A 16,143-nucleotide genomic window follows, 5' to 3' on the forward strand; every position below is an offset into this window, starting at 1 on the left:
GCTGTTACTTTTTTGTGGTTCAGGATATAGGCTGAACCCCCAGGAGAAGCAATAGTATGCTTAGAAGCTCTTACTTGTCTGTTTCTGGTGAGTAGGTCTCCACAGAGTTGAGGGACGAGTTTCCATCATACCCACCACATACATAGATCTGCCCATCCAGCACCACTGTTCCCATTGCGCTGAAATGAAGTGCACAAGGAGCATGTTACACTGTTTTGGGCAACCGAAACATGTTGTCACAAAACAAATTTTTACCAAGTACCTTGGCTGACACCTGGTGGATAAAACAGCTTGATGTAGCACAACTGATAATCAGTTCAACAGACATGACTACCCAACTACTTATTTCTAGAGCTCCCCACAGGAGCACAATCCCTGGCTTACATGGAGATATTCATGAATGAAGTCTGAGCAGCCAATTAGCAAATAGCTTTAGAGACATAGGGAAACTGCTTACAACATTCTGCAAAAGCGCCTCAAGCCTGACCTGAAAGAATCAACTCTAAGGAGTCTTTCTAATCTGATGAAGCGGGTCTTTGCTCAAGAAAGCTTATGCTACAAAATATCTGTTAGTTCATGAGGCGTCACAGGACTTCTAGGTTTTTCATTGTTTGCTCCCTTTTACTCTTATTAACTGCAGCCACCCACTGAGCTGACTGGTCATGGAGATTTTGCCAGCTAGAAAGTGGCCTAAGATGGCCAGTTCAACTGAACTCACTTTGACTCCGTATCATATCAGCGGTGACCAAACAATCAAACAAGGAGTTTCTGGCCTGATAAACCACTCGTCTGGCCCCCAATGTGGGTTCACCAGGTAACAGACCTTTCTATATTAAGTAAGAGTCCTAATACAAATGCCCCCTTTTGTTCCCACACCCATTCCAACTTGTGTCCCAAAATACAAACCTTACCCCAGAAGAGTTTTGGCCCTGAACAGGGAGACGTGCCAGAGACTCCATGAAATGCAGTAGGGACTTTGCTCTTGTTAGTGATTTAGCACGGAAAGCACGTAGACAGTGTGGTGATGGGCTTCAGTTCAAAACCCTGAGGCTTCGTCTATACTTATGCGGGGATTGACGCACCATGATTGATCTTCCGGAAATCGATTTTGCCATGTCAGTGCAGAGGCAGCAAAATCAATCTCTCTCGGCTCGGCTGTTGACCCTGGTACTTCATGCTGCTCCGTGGAGTAAGGCATGAGCCTAAAGAGCCCCGATCTACACCAGGGAACAAAGCTGATCCCGATACGTTGATTCTAGCTACACTAATAGCATGGCTAGAATTGCACATCTGGGATTGACTGATTCCTAATGCAGACCAGGGCTGAGACAGACAGCAATTGCTTTATTGTACCAGTGTCAACTCCAATAAGCTGGTCAGCCCTCCAGTGTGTGTGACAGGTTAAACATGGTGCTCACAATGAACCCTAAGGAATAAGAGGCTCCACATTTGGCTACAATCCTTGTGGAGCCCACATCTCTGTGTAAAACACACTTACTGACACCCACGCTGTTCAGCTTCAAAGGACATTTTATTGAGGATGAAATGACAACGTGGGCAAGATGGCCACTCCAGGAAGGTAGAAACAGAACAGGATTCTCCTGGCAGAGCTGCAACTGAGAATGTTGGTTTGGGTGATCAGCAAATTCAGTTGCTTTTTAACAGGTTTGTAGAGCAGAGTAAGCAGCTACGGAAGCAAAGCAGTTTGCCTTATTGTGGGGAAAGCGCTATACAAGGAACCTCACAGCTATGGAAAAAGAAAATATTCCTGCCCGGAGGCTAGGATATTGGTGGAAATGATTCCGAGACTTTACATTCAAGATCATTCCTGGAGTTAGACTTAAAAGCCTTGGCCAGCTACCAGTATGAACGTGGCACAATCTGCGCATTACAGATTTTAAACTGCATTTGCTCATACAGAGCAACTAGCCACCCTGGCAGAGCACAATCCCAGCAGAATTGCACTGATGCTATACTGGGGACCCAGTATTTCAAGTAAGAAAATACATGCAGTATGTGCTTCCCAAGCGATTAGCATTTGAAACCACATGAAAATAAGCCACATGACTGATTATGGGGAAGATGTGCTGCAAAGCTAGAAGTGGGCAATTTAACCACACTCAGTGACCGAGGAGCAGGAAAAAGAAACCCAAGTAAAACCACCAAAAGCCTCAAACACATTTATGTTTGGAAGGAGACTGATGAGCCACAGGCTGTTGCAGTGGAAGGAGCAGTGTGGCCTGGAGAGTTTATGAGTGGGTTTTCAACATTGTTGCTCACACAACGCAGTGTGTGTTTCCAAGTGCCACCGCAACACAATTCCTAAGTTGGCGTGAATGGTACCAACTTCCCCTTACTCAGCATATAAATCCCAAGCTCGTCTGCTCAGCTGTACAATCACTCAGGACCCAAAGCCTGGCCTGCAAGCCCTTCATTGTGTGTAAATTGGCTACGTTTTCCAGCTGCTGCATCCATATGTTCAGCAGTTCCTGTGCATACCCCAGAGACAGAAATCCCATTTGCTCACCACTCTGACAGCGGTGGAGTGCTCCCTAGGACATGTTTCCCCCTGCTTTAGGGAGTCTAGTTTTAAAAAGGTCCCAAGCAACACAGCTTCTGTCACCTCTTTTGAGACTCTAGTCCATGGCCTTATAGATCCACCAGCAAATTCTCCGTATTTTTATTTTGTGCCATTACAAATAATCCTCCCTTGGACGTTGACGCCATTTATCTTTCAGAGAGTTCCGTACCTGTCCTCAGTCACTGCATAGCTGCACTCTACATATATAGCTCCTAAAATCAGTCCCTCTCAGCTCAGGTTGGAGCCCTCTGAACTACCTCTGGTGAACAGCCCCGCTGTGGTCTGAGTGGTGCCAAGGGCCAACTGCCCTTGGCCCCATCCCTTAGAGCCGGGCTCATCTCCCCACCTTGACCCAGGGCCTGCGACGTCTGTCAGCCCCGCTGCTGGTGAGTCACTCTGGTGAAGAGGTGCCCAGAAGGGCACGTGCCCTTCCAAATGTGGTTGCATTACAGCTGTTCCATCCCCATTCCACTCCTTTGTGAATGCATTGCTTTTTCCCTGTTGCATTGCTCAGCTCAGGTCTGATCTCCTAGGTCACCTCAGCCATTTTCTGCACTACTGCTTCTAGATTTTTTTCCCTGCCATTGTCAACAGTTTCTCTCTTCAGCCTCCAACTCTGTACAGAAGGGAGCAGGTGTCTCACGTACCTTCGTTTGCTGTTCATGCTTCCCACTTTGGACCAAGAATCCATCTCGGGGTTGTAAACTTCCACTGTGCTTAGTCTTAACTGGCCATCGTAGCCACCAATGGCATACAAGAGTCCGTTCACCACAGCCACGCCCACTCGGCTGCGCGCCGTAGTCATCGGCTGGCACTTTTCCCAGCGATTTGCAATGGGGTCAAACACTTCCACCACGTTCAGTGAATCACCTGCATAAAAATTTGCTACTCAAATTAAAAAAGGTGACAGCTTTTGTTTTTTGAATTCTCTGCTGAACAGGGTCTGAAGCAGAAAATGATGGATTTTTCCCATATGTTCAACCATGCACAGAAGGATAAGGGAGATACAGGGTTTGTGCTTTGAGCTTTAAGGGCAAAACCTGAGCCCAAGGCCTTGAGTATCTGCACAGACCATCCCTGCAGAAGGCAACAGGGAAGAGATCCTGTCCGACAAGCCATGGAATAGCAGCAGGGACCATTTAGAGGTTACATTTGAGTGTTCAGGTTACTGTAGCTTCCTTAGCCCTTGCATCTCCTTACTCCTATAAGGATACCCCATCACCTCCATTTCCACCCAACCCCGATGGGAAACTATTCAACAATGGAAGGGGCTCCTGTATAACTGGGCTCCAGAAATCCAAACCGCTATCAGAGTCCTTATACCCTGCCCCTGTCCAGCCTATGCAATAAAACCCACAGGCAGGCTCCTCAGAGCAGGCAGCTGGCTTTGAGAGTGAACAATTCACATTTCTGGGACTACTGCAACCTGACCAGCTTCATCCTCCCACAGTCAGGACGCAGGCCTCAGGAGGCAGCCCTGTGCTGTGTGTGTGTTCAATGGATCCGTGTTGTTAGCATCGCATGTGACCTGTTTTAAAAGCTACTGTTAATCTCCTGGGTTTACACAGGTGGACTGTGGTCCTAAAGGACTATGGTATAAACCACTTTATGTGAAATTCTATTAGCCAAACTGTGGCTTTATCAAATCTCTTCCTTGTCCCCCTTGATCTCCTGCTGGGGGACAAGGCAGGGATCCGAATAACCGGAGATTCAAACAGAGCAGAGACCCACCCACCATGCAGCCAGGACAACCGAGACTTCCCCCCACAGGGGAGGCCACTCTGCTGCCCAATGGCTCAGTGGGGAAGCTCCTTACTCCCCATGATCATCTGATGGAAGGAGTGAAGCGCTGCAGAGGCCCCTGATATCTGATCCCTTCAGGCAGAAGGTGCAAGGAAGGCTGCAGTCCTGCTCTGCCTCACCACTTCATGCCTGAAGGGATTGGGTGCCACAGGCTGTGCAGCCACCATGTCATGGGAGCAAATGAGCAGGGAAGAGCAGAGACCCTTGGCCAGTGAGGAAGATGCTTCTACCAATGCTCCCTCTAATATTTTCCATCCGGGTGTAGAATAAATTTTGTGACGCTCACAGAGTCATATGGGAATGTGCACCACCAGTAGAAACACACGCTGCCAGCTGTGGGCACTCCGCTAATCAACTGGGTCACATCTGAATCTCTCCTGGGCGGCTGCCCAAGCACTCAGCTTACAAGGAACCCTTTTGGACTGTCCAGACTCTCGATGATGCGACTAAAGCTCGAATGCCCCCTGCTATTCAGGTGACAGGGAGCATTCCCTACTTTGGTTTAGCTACATATGAAGTCACTGCAGGAGAAGATGAGTAACAAACTCACGTGCTTGTTCCTGGTATCAAACCTTGCCAGGCAAGAGCCAGGTTTTCTGGTGAAGGCACAACAGATAAGCTCATAACAGAAATGGAACTAGCCTTTACTACACAGGCGTTGCTTCTTCGAAATACCCCAGAGCACACTGCAATTATTTTACCTGGGGTGCACGTGAATGCAACGCGGCCAATATTTCATTTTATCACTGCCTTCCACATCACCCACACTTACACCGGACTCTGTAACTTCAGAGACGAATGCAACAAGTTTGTGATCGGTGCAAGTTCACAGACACCGATGATAATATCCCAGAGTAATCCATCCAGAATTCCTAGAGTGAAAGCAGTTCAACAACTGGCAACGGCTACCTTCAGAATTTGGTTGGCTTGATGGTACGAGTGTCAACAAAGAGCCGTAGAAAAAGGGAAGAGCAGCAGAGACTGCTCAATATTTAGAGGGCGACGGGTTAAGTTTAGTCTGATAGTGCTACTCAATATGCCAAGGCATTGTGGGGGGTGGCTATGCAAGGTACCTGCTGAATTCAGTCCTCCAACAGCGTAAATCAACCCAGCAATCGACGTGCAGCACCGGGGACGGGTTTTGAATGCTGGGAGGTGTGGCCGGCGTTCTGGCATTAGGTGATAGTCTTTTGCTTCATCCACCAGGTCCCTGAAATTAAGACCAAAGGGATTAGAAGGACAGGTTGGTGGGTCTCAGGCCCACCATCCTAAATGGCTTCTTGGCTGAGGATTCACTGCCCTACAGAGTTAATCCTTTAGCTGACAGTTTAGCCACATCAGCTGGGTAACGTGGGAATTGCTCTTTTGCTACATGTGGCATTCCCGTTTCTCGGAGAAAGGATTTCAGTCTCTGGGACAGCCAATCCAACACCCTATCAGCATGGAGGCCACTCCACCCTGGACAACTACTGAACAGCCTGTGATGGGTCCCCACATGCTTTAAGGAAAAGGAGTTATGACTCTAAATATGTATAATTCAGAGATGCTTTGGACAAGGTGTGTCTTGTGACGTGTCATTTGCAATGGTGCAATCCATGAATCCTATTTCTGTGCATGCACCATTTTTGTAGTTGAAGTTATAAGCACTGTCTACATATTTGTGTTCCAAATGTTTGCCTCTGGGAAGACCTCAACAGAGGGAGGGATGTTATTTGATTTTAAAATGAACATGAGAATGTTATGGCAGCCACTGTCCTAGGTTTGCACCATATCGTGTGCCAAGTGGGCCAAGGGAGGTGTCTAATGGAAGCTGGTGATTCACTGTCTCTGCTTATGCTGCTATATATTTGTACCATTTTTATATGTGGAGTTGTAAGCACTGGCTCTGGGCTTGGGAGACAACAATAGAAGATGTGGCAACCGACTGTGAAAGGATTCCCAGCCAGGTAAAGCAGTGGTTAATTCCAATCCACATCTGAGGATTCTGTCTGTGGACGTGTCCCCCAGAAGACTGGCAGTGGCAGAATGCCCAGAAAAGGACATAGATAGGTGACCTGCTCATATGACTGGCTCCATTTCGGACATGCCTTCACACAATGAGATATCATGGATTTCCCTCCACATAGGCAAGAGTATAAGGGGCACCCTAAGGTTCCTCCATCTTTTGTCTCCAGGCTTCAACCGAGCTCATTACTTCAGAAGCACCTCTGCTATGAACTGAGCCCAGAAGGATTGCTGGCTCATCCTAACAAAGGATGTACTCCAGAGCCGGTTAAGATAGCAGTCTATTCCATCTGCTGCGAGCCTGCATCAAGAACTTTGTGACGCATGTATGGAATTTGATTTCTTTGCCAATTTTACTCTCACCCTATTCTTTCTTTCATTAATAAACCTTTAGATTTTAGAGAACTGGCACAGCACACTCTTTTGGGTAAGGTTTAAAGTATACATTGACCTGGGAATGTGGCTGATCCTTTGGGACTAGAAAAACCTGTTCAGATTTGGTCAGAGTGGTTTACCTAACCTCTCAGCTACGTAAGGAGGGATACTGGTTGTGGCACAAGGGAAGCTGGAGTGGCTGAGGGAGTTGCTTGTATGACTTCTGGCTGGCCAGACTGGCAACAGAAGTGCTCTTTGTGACTGGTTTGGTGTCTTACAGTGAAGGACCCCCATTCTTGGGCAGTAAGTAGCCCTGTTTTAAGCAATTTGCCTCAGTTTAACTCTCAGCAGTGCCTGAAGAAATGTCCTATATTACAGGAGCTTTGGCTTGTGAGGGGATAGCAGTACTTAGCCAACAAAGAGCTTGTAGCGGGTGCCAACCCACATCTGAAGAAGTTTGCTGTCATATTCAGACCAGTGAGTAGGCAATGTCTGATTGCCTAAAAAGGTCAAGGACAGGTGGTTCGCTCATGTGACAGTCTCCATCTTGGATAATACTATTACTCAAAGAAAACAATGGAATTTCCTCCACATGGGAAAGGTATAAAGAGGGCCCTGGGGTTTCTCCATCTTTTTCTTCAGCCCGCCCCGGCAATTGCTTGTCACACCCCAAGTTGAAACAGGAAGTGCTTTACAGTTTACTGGAGATCCAGGTCAGGATACATGATTATTTTCCTGACTTGAAGCTTTCACCTGATATAAAGGCAGCTGTGTAGGGTAAGAACTTACAAGTAAATAGATTCTTAGGGGAACAGAATTAGCCATGTGTTTTCTCTTTTGTTTGATTTGGTAACTCACTTTGATCTGCTTGTTCTTATCTATAACCACTTAGCTCCTTACTAAGGATTCTTTTGTTTATAATCAAACCCAGTGTAAATTGTTATTACCTGGGGAGGGCCACCACCATGCACATCTCCCTTTCATTAATAAGGGGTGGGGGTGGGAGGAAGCTTACCTAATAAGCCATCTCTGTGCAAATCTTTTGAACAGAGACAGGATTTATTTAGGATTTTGATCCTTTGCAGTTTTGAGCCACACTTTGGGGGCCGATTCCCTGGGTGCTGTGCCTTAGAACTTCATCCACACAGAGCTGTGGTTAAACAGTGTCTGCATGGCTCTGCAGGGCATGGTAACCCCAACCTGTGTCTTGGCTGGGGAAGACCAGAGGATCTGATTCAGCAGGACAGGGTGGTGGAGAGCCCCAGGGAACAAGAAGGTGGGTGTCAGTGGCACGATTAGCACACTGGGGAACACCCCAAGAGGTCTTGTGCAACCACACCCCTTCACACAGCCAACAGGCTCTCACCGGCATTTGTGGCAGCAGCGGACAAGGTCATCTTGTTGCACACGGTCAGTGAGGAATTGAGGTCGACAAAGGGGCAGTCGGATTTTGGACAGCAGCTCGGGCAAGCAGGGTTCTCTCTGATCTCGGTCGTACCGGACCCAGGCTAATGCAGCTTCGAACACCTGCCAGGAGAGAGAGGAGCCATTTACTGCTAGGTCCTTGCACTTGGGGTTTTGTTTTCTGTGGCCTGAAGCAGCTCCCAAAAGGAGGAAGACAAACAAACAGATGGCCTGTAATAGGAGGAATGTCTTGCCAAGGTGAACAGAAGATCACGAAAACAGAAGTTGCTCAACGAATTTAGTGAAAAGATACTTACACTTTACCACTCTGCACCCAGCACATCTCAGCTAACAACCCGCTTCCTGTACTATTCCTTCCCCCTTCTTAGCACACATCCTTCAATCACAGAGGTCATCAACGCCACCCCCGACTTCACCAGAGAGGGGCCACTACAACGCAGGGCCTTCTGGGGGAGGGCCCAGGTTGGGAATTCATTTTCCACTGGTCTGAAATAACCCAAGTGTGCTGACATCACGGGCATGGGTTCATTTCAGGAGCACTGTCCCATTGGTCTAACCAGGCTTCTGCCACTGCCTCCAGTGACCCTGCTGGGCCGATCAGCAGCAGACAGAATTTGAACTGCTGTCTCTCTTATACTGACATGGAACAGTATTGATGCCTTTGAGGCCAGTTCATACAACTGGGAGAACAGATACCTAAGAAATGAACTGTCCATGAGTTTTGCTTTGTAATCTTTTTCTAGTAAGCACCTAGTTAGCATCTGCGGTTACTGCTGCCACCTTGTGGTGCAACCTCACTGCAACAGGCCATTTCCCATCATGTGTACGTACTAAATATTGGATTGTTATGGAGAAAAAGTGGGTAGCCACACAGAGACCAAAGTTTCAAAGCCTTTCATTTACCCTGGACAAAGAAAGAACCCTCTCACTTCCATTCTCTAGAGGTTTCTAACAAAGTATTTCTCCAAAAGACCAGAAAGTAGGTCATTTCTTTGCATGCAACTTGGGCCCAGAAGAATCCAAAACTGTACAGCAGAACCTCAGCATTACAGATGCCTCAGGAATGGAAGTTGTTCATGTTGTCAGATGCTATCAGTGTGGTGCTCTGCTCTCTCCAATGCTGGTATCACTCGGCTGTGTGTGTGTGTTCCCTCTGTGTGCTGCCCCAGCTCTGCAGATAGCTGACACAGCAGACCCAAAGAGAACCCCCCAATGACCACAGAGTCTAGTAAGGTGCGAAGGCACGTCGGCCAGGTTTATTGCCGTATTGGACACAATAGTAGTTCCCTGTAGACTTCTCAGTCTAAGTCAGGGCATACTACAAATATGCACCCACGGTCAATGGACTTGGCTCAGTCAGTGGCAGGACTTTCCACTGCCCCCTCGGCCAGACCCAGACCACATCCCAGAAGTACATTCTTATACACAGGTACAAACAATTTACACATCACTCCTGACGTATTGAGGTACAACCCTTCTACGTAGTCAGGTGCCGCCTCTCACCTTGTACATGTTGGTTCGAACAAAAACAACTCTATCCATCATATTACCCTTTTGCCCCTGTCATTGGGATGGGTCGGCCTGTTCTTTCTTATCTGTGGAATGTTCCGGGGTAGGGTGTTCTGCTACCATGTACCTACTTCAATATGCTAGGTAGATATGTTTATGCACCATCAACCCTCTTCTTGCCAACTTCTGTGAGCAATGTATTCCTTTAGCTCACAGCTGCACTTTGCTTTCTGTTAGCAAATTCTTGACCATTACTTTGGTTCAGGCCTAAGGCCTCATATTGGGCCTGTACTTACTACAGTTCATACTTCTGAACAAAACCCTTAGACTGTTCTTTCAAAAGATTACAAATGAGCATTGTCTTAATGCAGCTTGCACACCTTCCTATGCGGAAGAAAAAGGATGCTTTAAACCAGCTTAATTTAAAATAGCTTCCTTGCCTTGTCAAATCTTTTCTTTTTTTAATCTTGCCCTTTACAATTTGAGGAGTTCACACCTAACGCGGGACTGCGCTGTATTTGATTTTTGCTCTTTTTTTGTCTCTATTGTACCACACTAAAATGCAGCTCTCCTTGAGGTGAAGTTAACCTGCCTCACAGCAGTCACATCCTATAGAACTGGAGGTCATCAAGTCCAGTCCCTTGCCCTCTTGGCAGGACCAAGCACCATCCTGGACAGTTTTTTTCTTTTTTTTAAATATATTTGCCCCGGTCTGCTAAATGGCCTTCTCAAAGACTGAGCTCACAATCTTGGGTTTAGCAGGCCAATGCTCATTGCTCAAACCACTGAGCTATCCCTCCTTCCTAGAAGAGATATTGTCACTAAGGAACATTGGGACAATCTGCCGCTCACAAGAAGAGTCAGGGATCATAAGTGCTTCCAGCAGCAGAGAGGTTTTAAAGTCCAATGAAAGATACATTTCCCAAACTAAAGTTTACCTGCCTCAGAAGGGGAAAAGGTGGATTGGAGCATACCTGGCATTTGAGCAGAAGGTTTGATGGAGATAAGACATTCTTAGAATCATAGAATACTAGGACTGGAAGGGACCACAGGAGATCATTGTGTCCAGCCCCCTGCCCTCATGGCAGGACCAAGTTCTGTCTACACCATCCCTGATAGACATTTATCTAATCTGTTCTTAAATATCTCCAGAAATGGAGAGTCCACAACCTCCCTAGGCAATTTATTCCTGTGTTTGGCCACCTGGAAACATTTCAGACCGGATGAATATACCACTCCAACCAGGACTCTCCTGCCCAAACACCCTACAAGTCCGATTTTTCTCTAAGAATAAGCTCCTTGTCACCTCTAGACCACCACCGGAGAAGTGATGGCCTGAGCACCGACAATGGGATGCAGAGCCTTCTAGTTGCAGATCTCCAGGTCAAACTGGGATCACTGGTGATGTGGGCCCAAGGGGCCATGGTTACTCAATGACACTGTAATGAGTTCATGTGGGTCGGTGCTGTCCCTTGTAGAGAGGCCTCCATATTATGGAAGCCACCACCCCAACTACCCAGCTCCCTGGCCATTTCAGTAGGAAGGTTCATTACAATTTGCTACAGACAGACAGACAGACAGACAGACAATCTCATCCTTCCAAGGGATCCCCCCAGGATAAGGCTGAAACATAGATGATGGAGGCATTGTTTATTCTGCAGTTATTTTAGGGTTCACCTCCAAGGAGAGCATCCTAGCACCTTTCCCCAGAACAGAAATTTATTCGCTAGAGTTTGGATTGTCAAGAGTTCTCTGCTGCTAACATTTCAGCACCATCCAGTGGAAGTTTGTGTGCTCCCCCCCAACAGCGATCTGATAACCAAGTGGATAGAAGCCCCAGTTTTCACAAATTACGTGCAGAATGAAAGGGTCAGAGCACCCTTCTCCGAGCGGAGAGCACACATGAAACATCTCCAGGACTATCTCCTCGGCTTTGCTCGTTGTACAGACCAGTTCGACTTCTCACACAGATCAGCAGTTTGACTGCCCCAGGCATTTCAAATCCTCTGGTGGCACAATCTGCCTCTGCTCTGACATATACAAGCTGGTAGTGATATGAACTGAAACAAAATTGCGTATAAGCTCCATAACTGGAGTGGAAAAATACTGAAACAAAGCAAAGTGAACCTGGAACTGGCCTGTGTGACTGATCAAGCAATAAAATGGACAATTGATAGCAGTAAACAAGGCCGAATAAGGAAGATGAACCCGATCCTGGAAGGCACCTACATGTCTGGAGGAAAGAGGTGCAGTTTGATGGTGCGTTAACAAGGATGAGATAATCTGGAACGAGAGATTTGTGTACATGACCAGCCAGAGTTAAAAGGCTGGAGCACTGGGGATACTGTGGAGATGAACCAGCAAACATCTCCCAAGGCAGTGTGTATGCCACCAGAGATTAAGCCTCCAAGGCTGTGGCTACACTAGCCCTGCCTTTCGAAAGGGGGATGCTAATGAGCCACTTTGGCAGATGCTAATGAGGCACTGCCAGGAAGATGCAGTGGCTCATTAGCATACTAGCAGCTGTGTGTGTTTTGAAAGTGCTGCTTTTTGAAAGGCCCCTGTCTACATGAGCGATGTATGTTTCAAAAGCGGCACTTTCGAAATGCGTGCGGCTGCCAATATGCTAATGAGGCACTGCATATTCATGGCAGTGCCTCATTAGCATCTGCCAAAGTGGCTCATTAGCATCCCCCTTTCGAAAGGCGGGGGCTAGCGTAGCCATGGCCCAAGTGCCACCCACAACTTGTGCTGGCCACCCAAGGATGAGAGAGTAGGACTGAATGAATAAGAATAGGGAAATAAACTGATTTTATTGAGGACCACTCTTGAATGGCGTGGTGCCCCCTCTAAGGCCCTGGGAGGAAGGCTTGATCAACCCTCATTGCCACAGAGGCAGTCTGACAGAACACATACCTGCTCCTCAGACTTGACGTTAAGCTCATCCCTTGAAACCAGCTCCAGCACGTCTTCGAAGGGGAGAGCAAGGAACTCTTCAGACATGGAGACCTCCACAAAGTGCTGGTGAATGAAGCTATTGGCAGAGTCGTAGAGCACCGCACACATCATGGTTTCTGCAAACTGACGGACGCCCAGGCAGTTCTTTGGATGCAGCCTTCCGGAATAAAAAAATTATGTTACCTTAATAGAGGGGTTAATGCACATATTTTACTGCAGTTCAAAGAAGCAGGGAACATTAAAATGAACCAAGGAAAAATGTAACCCAGTGAAAACTGAGGAATAACCTTAGAGGTCTGACCCTTCCTGCAGACACCAATCCGCAGGTGAAGCTGGCTGCTGTTTGCTTAGTCGTGAAGATTGACTCAGCCCAAACTCAGAGGACAGAAGACTCACACCGTAAGAACAACAAGCTCCTTGAAGACATTCTCAGAAGTTCCAAGGACTGGCTGGGCATACGGCCTGATGTACACTCATCCGTGGGTGGGCCCCCTGAAGTTATAGCTGTGACTTGTTGGAGCAACAGCAATGCAGGAATCTATACAATGTTCTTCTATCTATTTCACACATCAGTACCACCTCAGATCCCAGGAATGAAACCTGTTTCAATTCAGGTTTGACAGGAGGGGAAAGTGTCTTCTTCAGAAGTTTACGAACCTGGTTTGATCTCACCGCACACCTTCACTAATTACTGAAGTGAGATTCCGATCACCTCCTCCTTGATTTTCCTGGCTAATAAAGCTTTATTGCGGACGTCTTTTAGCAAGTGAAGGTCAGACTGCAGGAGCAATCCAGACCAGCTCAACAGGAGTTGCTCCAAGCAGTTGTGCAGTACAAGAAGCTTTCAACACAAACGTTTCTTAAACACTTGCACAAATATTGAAAATCAGCTCCACGCTATGGGAGTTTTGGAAACTCCCATCTACAGGAGAAATTCTTCCACCAGTCCCATGTATCTCTATCCAATAGGAGAAGACCATTCCGATTGTTTCATAGTACTTATGGGTCAGAGATATGAGACAGTCTTACAATCCTATCAGAAAATGATTGTTTTTACAAACTAACTTCATTTGGATTAGAATAAGAGAAACTACAATCTGTACCACTTTTGATTCACTACTAAGCTACTTGTAGAATGCCCAGAACAGGATGCTGGCACCTCAACTTTGCCTATCTGAGGACCACAAAATCACCAGTACTACAGCAAGGCAAATTCAATGGTTTGAGCCAAGACCAGGTCTTCCAGCAGCAGTAAACAGATGGAAGCATGTGTGTTGGAGTTTCCAGAACCCACCCCTCCATACTTCTGAGCTTATTGGCTGTGTGCAAACATTCAAGGACCCCATAAACAGCCTTTAGCCCAAAGTCAAACTTTGGGCACCTTCCTTTTATATTTCTCTTCCTCCTCTCAGTTCTGAGATCTGAATAATGAAGTAAACTCTAGAGACAAGTTCATGGAGTTTTTGGAAGGGGTCATGGGACAGATCCACCACAATGCAGTTGCAATGTTGGATTTGCTTCTCTGAAGAGAAGAATCTTCACAGTTGCCTTCAAACTTCAGATGACAAATTCTGAACCCGCATCAGCAGAGCATCCAATCAATGGCCATGGAGAGGGTGGGTGCAGGTCTGGCAACGCCAGCCTTTACAGGGCAGAGAGAACCAAATATATAAAACAACACCATAGCACGTGTAACGACGGACTGAACCAATAGTACTTTGCAAAGAAAAGAGTTAGACCCTGTGAATGCAGGGAAGGAGCTGCCATTGCCTATGAAGCAAGGGTTTACATGCCCTCGGACTTCACATCCTCTCAGACTGTGAGGCCACCAACCCCTAGGAAACCTCCAGAAACACAATGTCAAGTCAAATTAGAAAAACCCCAAGTCACTGTAAGCTCACTGGAAAAACTGGAACTAGCCATGAATGTTCTGGCTATTCCTGAGGCGCATGATCAGAGCCCATTGATTTTTGAATGTATGTCATCAGACATAAAAATCTTACCTGTTCACTCAAATTCACATTTAGGAGCTTGGTAAGAGCACTCCCCTTCAAAGGTGCAGACCACAAGCAGCTCCTGTTAATTGGAGGCAGAGCTGCAGAAGCTCAGAACCTCTGGTAAAATCCTCAGACCAATTTTATTTAGGGGCCTAAAAATAGACGAGAGACTCTAAACTTGGCCCCAGCACGTCATCAGTATAACCAGTTCTCTCAGTTTGGTACCAAGCCATGTGCACAAATTTATTTTTGCCAGGAAAATGAAGTGTGTCATGATTTGAATAACTACTTACATATTTGTGTTTTACTCACAGTAGCGAACCCCTGGACTCTCATGGAACTGTAAATAGAAACATCTCAAATAGGGCCAAATGCATCATCTCTGAATCGCATTTTAGGATAAGTCCATTCAGAATGAAAAAAACTAGCAGAGATGCTGCATTTATTAAGTATGTTTGGTGCAATATCACGGAATGAATTGAAGAGCTGCGGAAGAACGTGGCATCGTAAAATAGGACACTACTCATGGTGAATGTAGCCTATAATCCCAGACAGTGACCAGACTCCTTTGTTTGCAGGATCTTGACATTTACTACTAGGATGACCTTGTGGCTAAGGACCTAGACTGGATTCAGGAGACCGGAGATCAATTCCATGCTTTTCCATAGGCCCCCTGCAACCTTGCACAAAGCATTTAGTAGGTCTCTAGTTTCTCTGCCTGTCCAAAGGGGACAATCCTTTCCTATTTCACAGGATAAATTCACTGTTCAAGGTGCTCAGGTATATTATCGTGATACCTACACAGAATCCCATAGAAAAAGTTTAAGAGTAGATATAAAGCTGTTATATAGCAGCATTCAAGAAGCCGGGGAAAAGGGTGCAACAGAATTGCAGAGCCCCTAAGAAAAAAATTCTGCACAATAAAACCTTATCGAGTGAAGTAAATCTTACCAGTTTCAAGCATTTTTTCTTCATTTGAGCCAACAGGCAGTTGACTGCGTTCTCGACATTACCTCATGACCATCTAAGGTCTCGCAGCCTGCCCCAACACCTACAATTGGACAATCAGTTTGACTGACTGGAATTGTGACACTCAAATTACAAAAAGGGTGGAGGAGGAATCTGTAAAGAGCCAAAGGATATTTAACTGTCTTGTGAACCAACCACAAACAGCTTGAAGGAAGGCCCAGAGTTTAGTATCTTGTCCTCTGATAACATAATCCCACCAGTTTATGACACAGCAGGACCAGAATCCATGAGCACCACATTCTGAGGGAGAAGTCAAAGGCACAGAACATGGAGCACTCTTACCTTTCTCTGAGAAACGTACAGCAGGCGTCCTTGATATTTTGCAGCTGAAGGAAACTCGCCCCCATTAGCAAAGACTGAACATTCTGCTGATCAATTGCTAGGTGTCCATTGTAGGCAAAGTTGATCAGCGCCTCCAGTGCACTAAACAGGGTGAAGAAGAGCAGAAAAACATCAGTTGCA

The 16,143-nt window shown here is 46.6% G+C and overlaps 1 protein-coding gene across 3 annotated transcripts in view; it reads right to left on the reverse strand.

Annotated features, from left to right (window-relative positions):
• The window catches only part of KLHL18 (kelch like family member 18), a 54,045-nt gene that overhangs the window by 13,797 nt on the left and 24,105 nt on the right, over nucleotides 1-16,143 (reverse strand). For 2 of the 3 annotated variants that reach the window (XR_012644107.1, XM_074985251.1), the window contains exons 3-8: nucleotides 15,964-16,104; nucleotides 12,614-12,812; nucleotides 8,130-8,290; nucleotides 5,458-5,594; nucleotides 3,229-3,466; nucleotides 75-179 (exon numbers count right to left, since the gene is read on the reverse strand). Coding sequence is in view for 2 of the 3 variants with exons in the window: in XM_074985251.1 (XP_074841352.1) it covers nucleotides 75-179; nucleotides 3,229-3,466; nucleotides 5,458-5,594; nucleotides 8,130-8,290; nucleotides 12,614-12,812; nucleotides 15,964-16,104 (981 nt within the window). In the remaining variant the exon portion in view is untranslated. The remainder of the gene's footprint in view (nucleotides 1-74; nucleotides 180-3,228; nucleotides 3,467-5,457; nucleotides 5,595-8,129; nucleotides 8,291-12,613; nucleotides 12,813-15,963; nucleotides 16,105-16,143) is intronic. The other variant, XM_074985252.1, reaches the window with a different exon arrangement.

This window comes from Carettochelys insculpta, chromosome 2 (assembly GCF_033958435.1).
Source record: "Carettochelys insculpta isolate YL-2023 chromosome 2, ASM3395843v1, whole genome shotgun sequence".
NCBI lineage: Eukaryota > Metazoa > Chordata > Testudines > Carettochelyidae > Carettochelys > Carettochelys insculpta.